At 44.4% G+C, this 12,471-nt stretch overlaps 1 protein-coding gene across 2 annotated transcripts in view; it reads left to right on the forward strand.

Moving 5' to 3' along the window:
* ADAMTS17 (ADAM metallopeptidase with thrombospondin type 1 motif 17) overlaps positions 1–12,471 on the forward strand; it is a gene marked incomplete at both ends in the record, with an annotated part of 352,152 nt that overhangs the window by 76,246 nt on the left and 263,435 nt on the right. For both annotated transcript variants that reach the window (XM_082841528.1, XM_082841529.1), the window contains one exon: positions 413–585. In XM_082841528.1, the coding sequence (XP_082697654.1) occupies positions 413–585 (173 nt within the window). The remainder of the gene's footprint in view (positions 1–412; positions 586–12,471) is intronic.

A 12,471-nucleotide genomic window follows, 5' to 3' on the forward strand; every position in this document is an offset into this window, starting at 1 on the left:
CTCTGGACTGCCCTCTTCCAGGCCCCTGCTCATTGGCCCAGCAGTGGGTCATGGTGCTTTCAGAAAGCCTGGGGGTCTGTATCATTAACCCTACCCGCTGGGCCCAGGCTTCCTTTTCCTCCACAGACTGTGCTGTTCTCCCTGTTCCCTGCAGGGACAGGTTTTCTATTCTGTACTCTTTGGCCCCATCTGCCCCATCGCTGCCACAGTGGGTGGGTGTGACCCTCGTGACATCTGGCCCCCAGGCATGCAGGCTCAGCCTCGGCAGCAGAGGGCAATGGACGCTGGGCCTGGCCACTGGCCGGGGAAGACTGACCATTCTCTTGGGGAGGCTTGATGGAAGGCCTGTTCACTGAGTGGACAGGAAGCCAATACACTAAAGGGCTGCACAGATGTCTCTATTGTTTTCTAGAAAAGAAGAAGCCGAGGAGGGGCTGGCCATCACGAGACTGGCGGGAGCGGAGGAATGCCATCCGGCTGACCACCGAGCACACAGTGGAGACGCTGGTGGTGGCCGATGCTGACATGGTGCAGTACCATGGGGCCGAGGCCGCCCAGAGGTTCATCCTCACTGTTATGAACATGGTGAGTCCGGGACCAGCACCTGACCAGGGGTTTTGCTTCCTCTTGGACGAGCACTCTGCATGTGGGTGCTGGCCATCTTCTCCTGGCGGGGAGGGATGGGGACATACACAGCCTTGTGACCCCTGGGCAACATGGAGTGCAGGGGGCTGGGAGGTGCCCCCAGGGAGAGGCCTGACTCGCCAGCCTGGGCTGGTGTGGGGTCAGCGCCCGAGTCTGCTCAGTGATGGGAGTCTGTCTGCACTCCTCACCAGAGGCCTCCCAAGACCCTTTCTATGGGTAAATGCCCCTCCAAGGGGATGCAACGCTAAGTCAGTCCCTGATCTAAGGAGCCAACAGTCTCATAGGAGGAATCAAGATCAGACTTTAATATAAAACAGAGCTTGTCGTGCGCAAGGAAGAGAGATTATCTAGTTGAGGGAACCAAGGAAGCAACCTATGTCTACATCTGATTTGTTGAATGAGGAGTGAGGGAGACCTTCACTTGGTGAGTAGGTTGGGGAGGGACCTCATGCCTCAGATTTTAGATGCAGGTGGTTGTTTGCACAGAAGGATGTTTGTGTGCATCCCAACTCCACCCATCTATCCACTCTCCTAACAAGCATTTTTGAAGACCTCCTGGCATTGTGTTAGTTGCTGGGGGGACAAATGCCAAAAGACCTGGTCCTTCCCTCAGGAGGCAGTGGTGTCACAGATGGGTGGAGTGTCTGTGTTTCAGTAGACATCTCTGCAGGGAGCATTGGGGGCTGGGTGGAGGGCTGGGGAGTGATCACCCCACAGCATGGAGGCTTCATGAAAGAGCTGACCCTTCAACTGTGTTTGCCAGATGGGGGAGCGGTGGCAGGTCATGCAGGGGATGCCGCAGGAGCTGCATCTGGGGGAGGGCAGGTGGTGTGATGTGGCTGCAGTAGGGAGTGGAGCAGCCTTAATGTGGGGACGTGCATAGGGTCAGGATGTTGGCGGGGGGTAAGGCATCCCTAGGAGCGGAGCCGCCGACGGGGAGGGGAGAAACATGTCTGGAGCGAGGTTTGGAAGAGCAACCCCAGCAGCTGCACTTGCGTGGATTGGAGTGAGAAGGGCAAGAAGGAGCACTGGGAATGGAGTGTGTGAGGAGAGAGGGTGTGAACTAAGGGGCAGGAGTGGAGATGGAGGAGACATTCATGCAGAGAGGAGGATGTGCTGGGAGGAAAGACCCACAGGACTTGGTGCCTGGCTTGAAGAGGCAGGAGGAGGAGGCGAGAGAAATCCAGGGGACCCCTGGGCTATAACCTGGGTGGCTGGGTGGATGGTGGGCCACTGGATGGGAAAAGAAGGAAGAGAGCATTTGGGGACACAGCGAGGAGTTCTAGTCTGGACAGCCTGGCTTCGAGTTCCCCACGGGAGCTCAGGATGGAGGGCCTGGCTGGAAGTAGGGACTGGGGCTGATCGGCACACAGCTGGGAGCTGCAGCTGTTGGCGTGGCCAGCCATGTCCAGGTGGAGCACATCGGGGAGAAGAGAAGCTGCCCACAGATGGCCCAGTGGAATGCCAGTCCCAGGGGGGCAGGCAGAGGATGGGGAGCTGGCAGAAGGGCAGACAGACTGGGCAGAGGTTGTCCCTAAGGAAAGAGGTGAGAGGTGCAGGAAGGGAGTGGTTAACAATGCCAGATGCTGCAGCCGGGTCCCCGAAGGGATAGCTTTCGGAATTGTTGGGGGTGGCAGCTGGGTAGGGGCAAACTGAAATGAGACTAGGAAGTGAAGAAGTAGAAACAGCATCGCAGAAGATCTTGGCTGAGGGAGAAGAGAAAAGAGCCTCGCTAGGTGGAATCAGGGTCAAGGAGGACTTTGGAGAGGGAAAGGGGTCAGGGATTACAAGTGTGGGGTTTAGGCCCAGACAGGCCTGGACCAGGACTCCTGCTCTGAGCACAGAGCTGGCTGGCAGTGTCAGAACCGCTCTGAGCTGACTCCCCCTGCAGGAAGAGTAGCGAGGCAGGGGCTTAGCCACCCCGAGGGCCTTGTGCCTGGCTGCGAAGGCACGTAAGGCTCATGGAAAGAGAGTGAGAAGAGAAGGCCAGTCCCTGGGCTGTGCTGCTGGGGGTGAGAGATGGCTGAAGGCAGCCCAAGAGCAGGGAGGCTAGAGACATCGCCAAGGTCACACAGGAAGTCACTGGTGGGGCTGTGACCATCAGGCCAAGCCTGTCTATAACTGGCCACAGGGAAATATATGGTCGTGAACCCCACCCTGGGCTAATGGGGGTGGTGAGCCTCATGGCAGTCCTGGCCCCTGTGAAGACAAGGCTCTGGTACTTTGACCTCTGTCAGGGTGACTTGCCAGTGCTTGCTTTCGGGACACGTATCAATTTGCAGGAAATTCCATCTGTCTGGTCCACACGCCCTCAGACAGGCCGTGCTCTAAAGCTGAGGCTGCTTTGGTGGTGCGTGGAGATTAGAGTCTTTAAGGTGAGTTGCTGTTTGGACCCGCAGACCTCCCTATAGGATGGGCTTTTCTGAAAAGCAAATGGAGATGTGGACCCCCTGTGGGACTGATCCAGGACTTATCTGTTTTCAAGACATGAGCACAACATGAGGCACTTGGTCACCCTCCCTTTCAAAGTCATCAACTCTGGGAGTTCCATTAACTTCTTTCCTTCCTCCCTCCCTCCTTCTTTTCCCCCTCCCTCGCTCCCTCCCTCCCTCCCTCCCTCCCTCCCTCCCTCCCTTCCTTCCTTCCTCTCGCTTCTTTCCTTCCTTCCTTTCTCTTTCTTTCTTCAGATTTTTAAAACTTGTGGTTAAAAAATACATACCGTAAAATTTTCTCTCTCACCCACCTTTAAGTCTTCAGTTCTATGACATTTAGGTACATTCACATTGTTGTACAGCCATCATCACCATTCATCCCCAGAATTCTTTTTGTTTTGCAAAACTGAAACTCTGTACACATTAAACACTAACAGCCCATTCTCCCCTCACCCAGCCCCTGACAACCAACCTTCTACTTTCTGTCTCTATGAATTTGACAACTCTAGGGACTTTATATAAGTGGAGTCACACAGTATTTGTTCTTTTGTGACTAGTTTATTTCACTCAGCATGATGTCCTCCAGGTTGGTCCATGTTTTAGCAGGTGTCAGAATCTCCTTCCTTTTGGCTGCATAATATTCCACTGTGTGGACAGACTACATTTTGTTTGTCTCTTCATCCATGGATGAACATTCGGGTTGCCTCCTCCTAAGGCTCTGTGCACAATGCTGCTGTGACCATGGTGTACAGTCTATCTCAGTCCCTGCTTTCACTTCTTTTGGGTATGGACCCAGAAGTGGAATTGCTTCTGTTAACTTTTAATGGTTCTTGTCCCTGATTTGAGAAATATTTCTGAGTTCCACATTTGCACAAGCCCAGGTCTCCCCAGTGGCTGATTAATGCTGTAGTTGCCCAGAGAAAGCCCAGGAGTGGGCTGCTGGGGCCTGGCTTGGCACCAGACTCTTTCACCTGTAGGTAATTTTATCTCATTTATATTTTTTGTCCAGGGCACAAGTCCAAAGAATAAACATTCATTACAACAACTAAAGTAATAATAAGGCAAAGCTCCTAGTTTGGCGTTTGCTTTCCTAATTTTATCATCTGGACAAGGGCAGCTATTTTATCACAGGCTGGGAGAGGGGTTGTACGTGGGAACATTGTTCTCCCCACGAGCCATGGGCTGTAAGGACTGAACTACAGGGGCTGAGTGGTGGTGATGCTTGGCTTTAATTTGACCCTCTTCAGTCCTCTTCAGCTGCTGGTACTATGATGTTGGAGGCTCCAGATCCCGCTGCTGAGGGCAAATCTGGGGCCAATCACATTAATTTTGGATTTACATGTTTCTTAATGAGGCCTACCTAATAAGAGCAGTGGCACTTTGGTGAAGGGCATGTGGCATTTGTACACTGACACTTAGCCCTTCAGTCATCTGCCCTTGGAGTTTCTTGGCCAGTCTGATGAGGCCAGAAAGCAAATGAAAGCAGAGTGTCTGATCCACTTACAGACTCTCGCTACTGGCAACCTGTTTCTGTTGCTCTAGCTGTGGGTCGCTCTTCAGCATATTTAAAAACAAGTTACATTCAGACAATGCACCTTACTTTAAACAAGGCCGCCCTCCACCGTCATCACCGTCCTTCAATTTCTTAAACTCTAGTGTAGAAAATCCAAAGAATTCTATCCTGCCTGTGGCTGTTTCAGAAAAGGGATTTCTGTTAGTAAGATCATCTTTAAGCCAGGCAGATGGGAAAGGATTGTGGCTGGGCCAAGGACCCCTATCATTAGACAGGGCCCCCGGGTGCAGCCAGCAGGAAGGTGAGGCCAGCCAACCCCTCTTTTTCCTGTCGGACAGTGTTTTCTGTGGCTGTGTAGGACTGAAACAGCTCTGTCTCCTTAGCTCCTCTGGATTTGGAAGGAAATCTGCTGGAGTGGTTGCCACCTTTATTCCAACCAGTTTCTCTCCAGCATCATCTGGTGCCAGTGTCCAGGCGCCCACCCCTCCCTGCCCTCCCACTTGGGTCTCTGTGGGCAGGGGACCGACTCAACTCTTATGTGCCACTCTGACCCCAGGAGCTAAACACAGACAAGTTCCTGTCCCCAAGGCAGGCCAGGGGGCTTGCGGGACCTATGTGTGTTGTAGCACATCCACAGCTGGGAGAATTTGGTGTCAAGTGCTCACAGTTTTCATAGCATCTTATAGTTGTGGTGTATTAGATCTATGTCAATCAGTAGCCCAATGGCCCATGTTTGAGAGGAAGGAAGGAAGGGTGTTTGTGATGCACTGACCAGTCCAAATGGAAGCTTCTTGATTTCATGTCACTTCCTCCTCATACCTGGTGGATTTCATCATTCTCATTTTACAGTAAAGGAAAGAGAGGCTTGTGGGGAGTACAGGGTGCAGACCCAGTGAGTACTTAGCAGGGTGAGGACTCAGACCTGGGCTGAGGGACCCCTGTACCACCTTGTCAAGGTGATGAGCATATCTCAAATCTGCCTTTTCTCTCCATCTCCACCCTGGACTGACTGCCATTATTTTTTACCTCGACAACTGCAGGAGTTTTCTTGCTGGGCTCCTCACTTCCATTTTCTTCCCCCTTGAATCCTTGATGTAGAATGGCCAGCAAGATATTCTTCCAACAGGATTAGGACCTTGTCACTAGGCAGTTCTGAGACTCTCTGTGGCTTTCATCATTGTGGATATGGAAATCCTTCCCCTTCTGCACTCCCAGACCGTGTGGCTGGGGTCCGCCTGCTTCTCCTGGGCTTCATTCCTTTCTCCACGTTAGCACAGACTCCTGCCATGTGGGCCACCATTTCTCAGGGGCCCCAGCTCCTCTCTGACTTGTGGTAACTCTTTGTCAGGAATGTTCTTCACCCCGCTTCATACATGGCTAGCTCCTCTGTCTTTTAGGTCTCTGTGTAAATGTCCCCTTAGAGGGGCCCTCCTTGCTGACTCCTCTGAGAAGGCCACCTGTTTTCTTTATCATAGCAGTCTGGTTTTTACTTGGTGGTTCTTATCTTGATTTATAATTCCACATTTATTTCCTTTTTAAAAATCATCTTGCTGCGGAGTTTTTGTATGCTATTGAATTTAAGCTGGTATAAAATCAGAGTGCTATATAACGTTAGGATGTTAAATGTAATGCTCATAGTAACCACAAAGAAAATAGCTATAAAATATACATAAAAGGAAATGAGAAGGGAATTAAAAAGTTTCACCATAAAAAATTCAGCATGCAAAATAATCAGTAATGTAGGAAATGAGGGACCCAAAAAAAAAGCTATAAAACATATAGAAAACAAATAGCAAAATGCACAGGTAAGTCCCTCCTTGTCAGTAATTATCTTAAATGTATGGATTAAACTCTCCAGTCAAAAGACAGATTGGCAGAGTGAATATAAAAAAATGCTCCAATGTGTACAAGAGGCTCACTTTATATCAAAAAACACAAATAAATTGAAAATAAAAGAATGGAAAAAGATATTCCATGCAGATAGTAACCATAAGAGATCATGAGTGGTTATACTAATATGATACAAGATAGACTTTAGTAAAAAAAAGTTACAAGAGACAAAGAAGGATACTGTATATTAATAAAAGTTTCAATACAGGAAGAAGATATAACAGTTACAAGTATTTATGTACCTAATAACAAATCATTAAAATATATGAAGCAAAAATTTGTAGAACTGTAGTGAGAAATATGTAGTTTTCTATAATAATAATTAGAGACTTCACCCCCGCCCCCACCCCCCACTCTCAGTAGTGGATAGGAAAACTAGACAGAAGATAAGTAAGGATATAGAGGACTTGAGCAACACAATAAGCCAACTAGATCTAACAAGATATACAGAACACTCTACCCAGTAGCAGCAGGATATTACTTTTTTTTTCAAATGCACATGGGGCATGCTCCAGGATATACTGTATATTAGCTCACAGATTAAGTTTCATCAGATTTAAAAGATATCATACAAAGTATCTTCTCCAACCACAATGGGATTAAGTTAGAAATCAGTAACAGAAGGAAAACTGGAGAATTCACAAATATGTGGAAATTAAACAACACACTCTTAGACAACCAGTGGGTCAAGGGAGAAATTACAGGGGAAATGAGAAAATACATAAAGCTGAATTAAAATGAAAACACAACATACCGAAACTTATGGAACAGTGAAAGCAGTGCTCAGAAGGAAATGTATAGCTGTAAAATGCTTACATTAAAAGAAGGATCTCAAATCAATAACCTAACTTCACACCTTAAAGAGCTAGAAGAGCAAACTAAACTCAAAGCTAGCAGAAGGAAGGAAATAATAAAGATTAGAGCAGAAATAAATAAAATAAAGAATAGAAAAACAATAGAGAAATCAACAAAACCAAGAATTGAGTTTTCAAAAAAATTAACAAAATTGATAAACCTTTAGCTAGACTGATTAATTAAAAAAAACTTGAATTACTAAAATCAGAAATGAAAGTGGGGATATGACTACCAATTCTATAGAAGCAAAAAGGATTATAAATGAATACTGTATGAATTCGGCAATTGGGATTGACATGTATACACTGATGTGTATAAAATTGATGACTAATAAGGACCTGCTGTATAAAAAAATAAATAAAATTCAAAAATTCAAAAAAAAATACTATGAACCATTGTATGCCCACAGATCAGATAACCTAGATGAACTGGACAAATACCTATAGAAACACAGAGCTTACCAAGACTTAATCACAAAGATCTAGAAAATCTGAATAGACCTATAACTAGTAAGGAGATTGAATCAGTAATCAGAAACCTCCTGACAAAGGAAAGCCCTGAACCTGACAGCTTAACTGGTGAATTATACCGTACATTTAAAGGAGAACTAATTAATCAATCCTCCTCAAACTCTTCCAAAAAACTGAAGAGGAGAAAATGCTTTCTAACTCTTTTCTATGAAGCTAGCATTGCCCTCATACCAAAGCCGGATAAAGACACTACAAGAAAAGAAAACTGTAGTTCCTTATGAATAAGAAAACAATTTCCCTTTTGAACATTATTACAAAAATTCTCAACAAAATACTAGCAAACCAGAATCATATTGTGCACCATGACAAACTGGGATTTACTTCTAGAATGCAAGGATGGTTCAACATACAAAAATCAAGCAGTGTAATATACCACATTAACAGAAGGAAGCAAAAAATCACATAATCGTCTCAAGTGATGTTGAAAAAGCATTGGATAAAATTCATCTGTCTTTCATGATAAAAAACACTCAACAAACTAGGAATAGAAGGAAGCTACCTCAACATTATAAAAGGCATATATGAAAAACCCATAGTGAATGTAATACTCAACGGTGACAGATTGAAAACTTCTCCTCTAAGATCAGGAACAAGACAAGGATGCTTACTTTCACTACTTCTATCCAACATAGTACTGGAAGTCCTAGCCAGAGCAATTAATCAAGAAAAAGGAAGGAAAGGAAAGAAGTAAAATTATCTATGTTTACAGATAGCATGAACCATGTAGAAAATCATGAAATCCTACACACAAAAATTAGAACTAATAAAATAATTCAGCAAATTAGCAGGGTGCAAAACCAGTATACACAAATCAGTTGCATTTCTGTAACTAACAATGAACAATCTGAAAAGGAAATTAAGAAAACCATTCCATTTACAATAGTGTCAAAAAGAATAAAATACTTAGGAATTAAAGAGGTGAAAAACTTGTACACTAAAATCTACAAAACATTGATGGAGAAAAAGAAGACATAAATAAATGGAAAAACACTGATGTTCATGGATTAGTAGTCTTATAATAAAGATGTCAGTACTGCCCAAAGCAATGTACAGATTCATGCAGTCACTAGCAAAATGCTAACAACATTTTTCCTTGCAGAAATTGAGAAATTCATTCTAAAATTTGCATGGAATCTCGAGAGACCCTGAATAGCCAAAACAATCTTGGAAAAGAAAAAGTTGGAAGACTCATTTCCTGATTTCAAAATTTACTACAAAGGTATAGTAATCAAAACACTGTGATACTGGCATAAAGACAAACATATAGACCAGTGGAATCGAATAGAGAGCCCAGAAGTATACTCTGACATATGTGGTCAAATGCTTTTCAGCAAGACTACAAAGACCATTCAATGGGGAAGTGACAGTCTTTTGAACAAGTGGTGATGGGAAGACTGGATATGTACATGCAAAAGGATGAAGTTGGACCCTTACCTAACATCATATACAAAAATTAATTCAAAATGGGTTACAGACCTGAATGTAAGAGCTAAAACTATAAAAATCCTAGAAGGAAACATAGGGGAAAACTTCCTGACATTGGATTTGGCAATAATTTCTTGGATATTATACCAAAGGCACAGGCAACAAAAGAAAAAAGTAGACAAATTGGTCTTCACCAAATTTTAAAACTTATGCATCAAAGGACACTATAAACAGAGTAAAAAGGCAACTCAAAAAATGGGAGAAAATACTTGCAAATTACATGTCTGATAGTATCCAGAATATATAGAGAACACCAAAAATTCGACAACAACAACAAAACTAAACAACCTGATATTAAAATGGGCAAAGGACTTGAATAGACATTTCTCCAAAGAAGATACACAAATGGCCAGTAATCATATGAAAAGATATTCAGTGTCACTAATCATTAGGGAAATGCAAATCAAAACGACAATGAGATATTATGTTACTCTCATTAAAATGCTGTTACTAAAAAAAATTGTAAAATAACAGGTGTTGACAAAGGATATGGAGAAATGGGCACCCTTGTGTACTGTTCTTGGGACCATAAAATGGTGCACCTCCTTTGGAAAACAGTATGATGGTTCTTAAAAAAATAGAATTTTAATATGATCCACTTCTGGGTATATACCCCAAAGAAGTGAAAGCAGGGTCATGAACAGAAACTTGTACACCCATGTTCATAGCAGCATTATTCACAATAGTCAAAAGGAGGAAGCAACTCAGTGTTCACTGAAGGATGAATAGGTAGACAGAAATGTGATATATACACTTAATTAACTATCATTCAGCCTTAAAAAAGGAAGGAAATTCTGACACATGCTACAAGGATGAACCTTGAGAACATTACGTTAAATGAAATAAGCCAGTCACAAAAGTATAAATACTGTACAAATACTGTATGATTACACTCAAATGAAGTGCCTGGAGTAGTTAAATTCATAGAGACAGAAAGTAGAATGGTGGTTGCCAGGGGCTAGAGCAGGATGGGGAATGGAGAATTAGTGTTTAATAGCTGCAGAATTTCAATTGAGGAAGATGAAAAAGTTCTGTAGATGGATAGTAGTGATTGTTTCACAACAATCTGAGTGTACTTAATGCCGCTAAACCATACACTTAAAAATGTAAATTTCATATTATGCATATTTAACAGAATTTTTAAAAACCCACCCTGCTTACTGTCTTTGCACCATCTGTAAGCTCATCAAGGTAGGACTGTGTGTACACCTTTGTCGTTATTTCCCCAGTGCCTTGTACATGTGCAGGTGATCAAGAAATTTTTGTGGCATCTGTGAACTCATAAATGAGTGACTAATGCCATTTTCTAACATCCTTTGCAAAGGATTTAGTGCTGAAGTTGTGTAAACACTGGCTTTCCTTTTTTAATTCCTCAATTAATTTACTTCTGAAAAGCCTTTTGTATTCTAAGCATGTCACACAGATGTGGTGTCCTAAACTCTGGTAGAAAGTGTTTCTACATAAATTCAATTACATATTTACACCTCCCACACAGCCCACTGTGCTATGGGTGGTCCCCTTCAGCCCCTCTCACATCTTGTCCTTCAAGGAGGAGGTATCAAGATGGAGCTGATAAAACAAGCGTGGTGGGAAAGAACTGTTCTGAGAGCATGCTTGGCTGCTACAAACGACTTCACCTCTGAGCCCTGTTAAATCAGTCTTTAGAGCAACAGAAGAAGTGGCTGCTGTGAGAGCAGAGTCACTTTGGTCATTTTTGAGGACTTGTAAAGCATGGAAGCCAGTACTAAAACAACCCTGGCATTGTTGCAGGAAGGGGGATCCCTTCTAGGGCCCAAGAGTGGGCTCTTGTCTAACACTTGGAAATGAATTGACCAGGGAGACATGTGTGCTAACAAAGCAAGAGACTTTATTGGGAAGGGGCACCCGGGTGGAGAGCAGGAGGGTAAGGGAACCCAGGAGGACTGCTCTGCCACATGGCTTGCAGTCTCGGGTTTTATGGTGATGGGATTAGTTTTCGGGTGGTCTCTGGCCAATCATTCTGACTCAGGATGCTTCTTGGTGGTGTGTGCATCGCTCAGCCAAGATGGATTCCAGCGAGGAGGATTCTGGGAGGTTGGTAGGACATATGGACTGGCGTCTCCTTTTGACCTTTCCTGAATTCTTCAGGTTGGTGGTGGCTTATTAGTTCCATGTTCCTTACTAGGACTTTCTGTTGTAAAACAACTCATGTAGATGGTTACTGTGGTGCCTGGCCAGGATGGGCGGTTTCGGTCAGTGGTTCCCCTACCAGCATCATGCAGAGTGGTCCCGTTTTAAAACAAGGAATAAAGGAGCTTTGTAAATCACAGAGCAGTGAGCTTGGTTTTTGTATCAGTCAGGGGTTTTGATTATAAGCAGAAGAAACTAGATCTGGGATAACTGAAGCAGAAGAGGAAACATGTTTTTGGAGCCGTATACGGAGGAGCCCAGAATCAAAAGGAAGGCTGGGTCACCAGCCTCAGAACTGGGGGGAGGGTAAGGGTCAGGAGACTCAAGGGAGAGGGGCCAGGCAGCAGGAGAGAGCAAGGCTGAGTTCCGGCCAGGAGTATGGGCTGCAGTCTTGCTGCCACTGTTGTGTCCTGGGACCATCTCTCCACTGCCAGTGCCCCTCCAGGGCTTCTGTGGCAGGCAGAGTGAGTTTCCACCTGCTTTGGTTTCTACAGTGGAAAGAGGGTTCCTTCCTTTCTCCAGAGCTCACCCAGTGGGGAACTTTCCCCAATGAAAACAACATCTTTAGCCAAAAGAGAAAAGGAAATTTTAAAAATCCCAGCAAAGTGTCCAGACACTACACAGACCAAAGCATAAAAGAGGTTCACTCACATGACATATGATTCTGTGGTTCCACTTTGGGGTATATACACAAAATGAATTGAAAGCAGAGTCTCCAAGAGATATTTGTTCATGGCAGCATTATTCACAAATAATTCACAAAAGGAGGAAGTAACCCAAATGTCCATTGAAGGATAAACAAAAATATATATGTGTACATATATACACAATAGAATATTATTCAACTTTAAAAAGGAAAGAAACTGATGCATGCTATGACATAGATGAACCTTGAGGACATTATGTTAAGGAAATAAGCCAATCACAAAAAGACAGGTTCTGTATGAGTCCA

This window comes from Leucopleurus acutus, assembly GCF_964270905.1.
Source record: "Leucopleurus acutus genome assembly, chromosome: 1".
In the NCBI taxonomy this organism is placed as follows: Eukaryota; Metazoa; Chordata; class Mammalia; order Artiodactyla; family Delphinidae; genus Leucopleurus; species Leucopleurus acutus.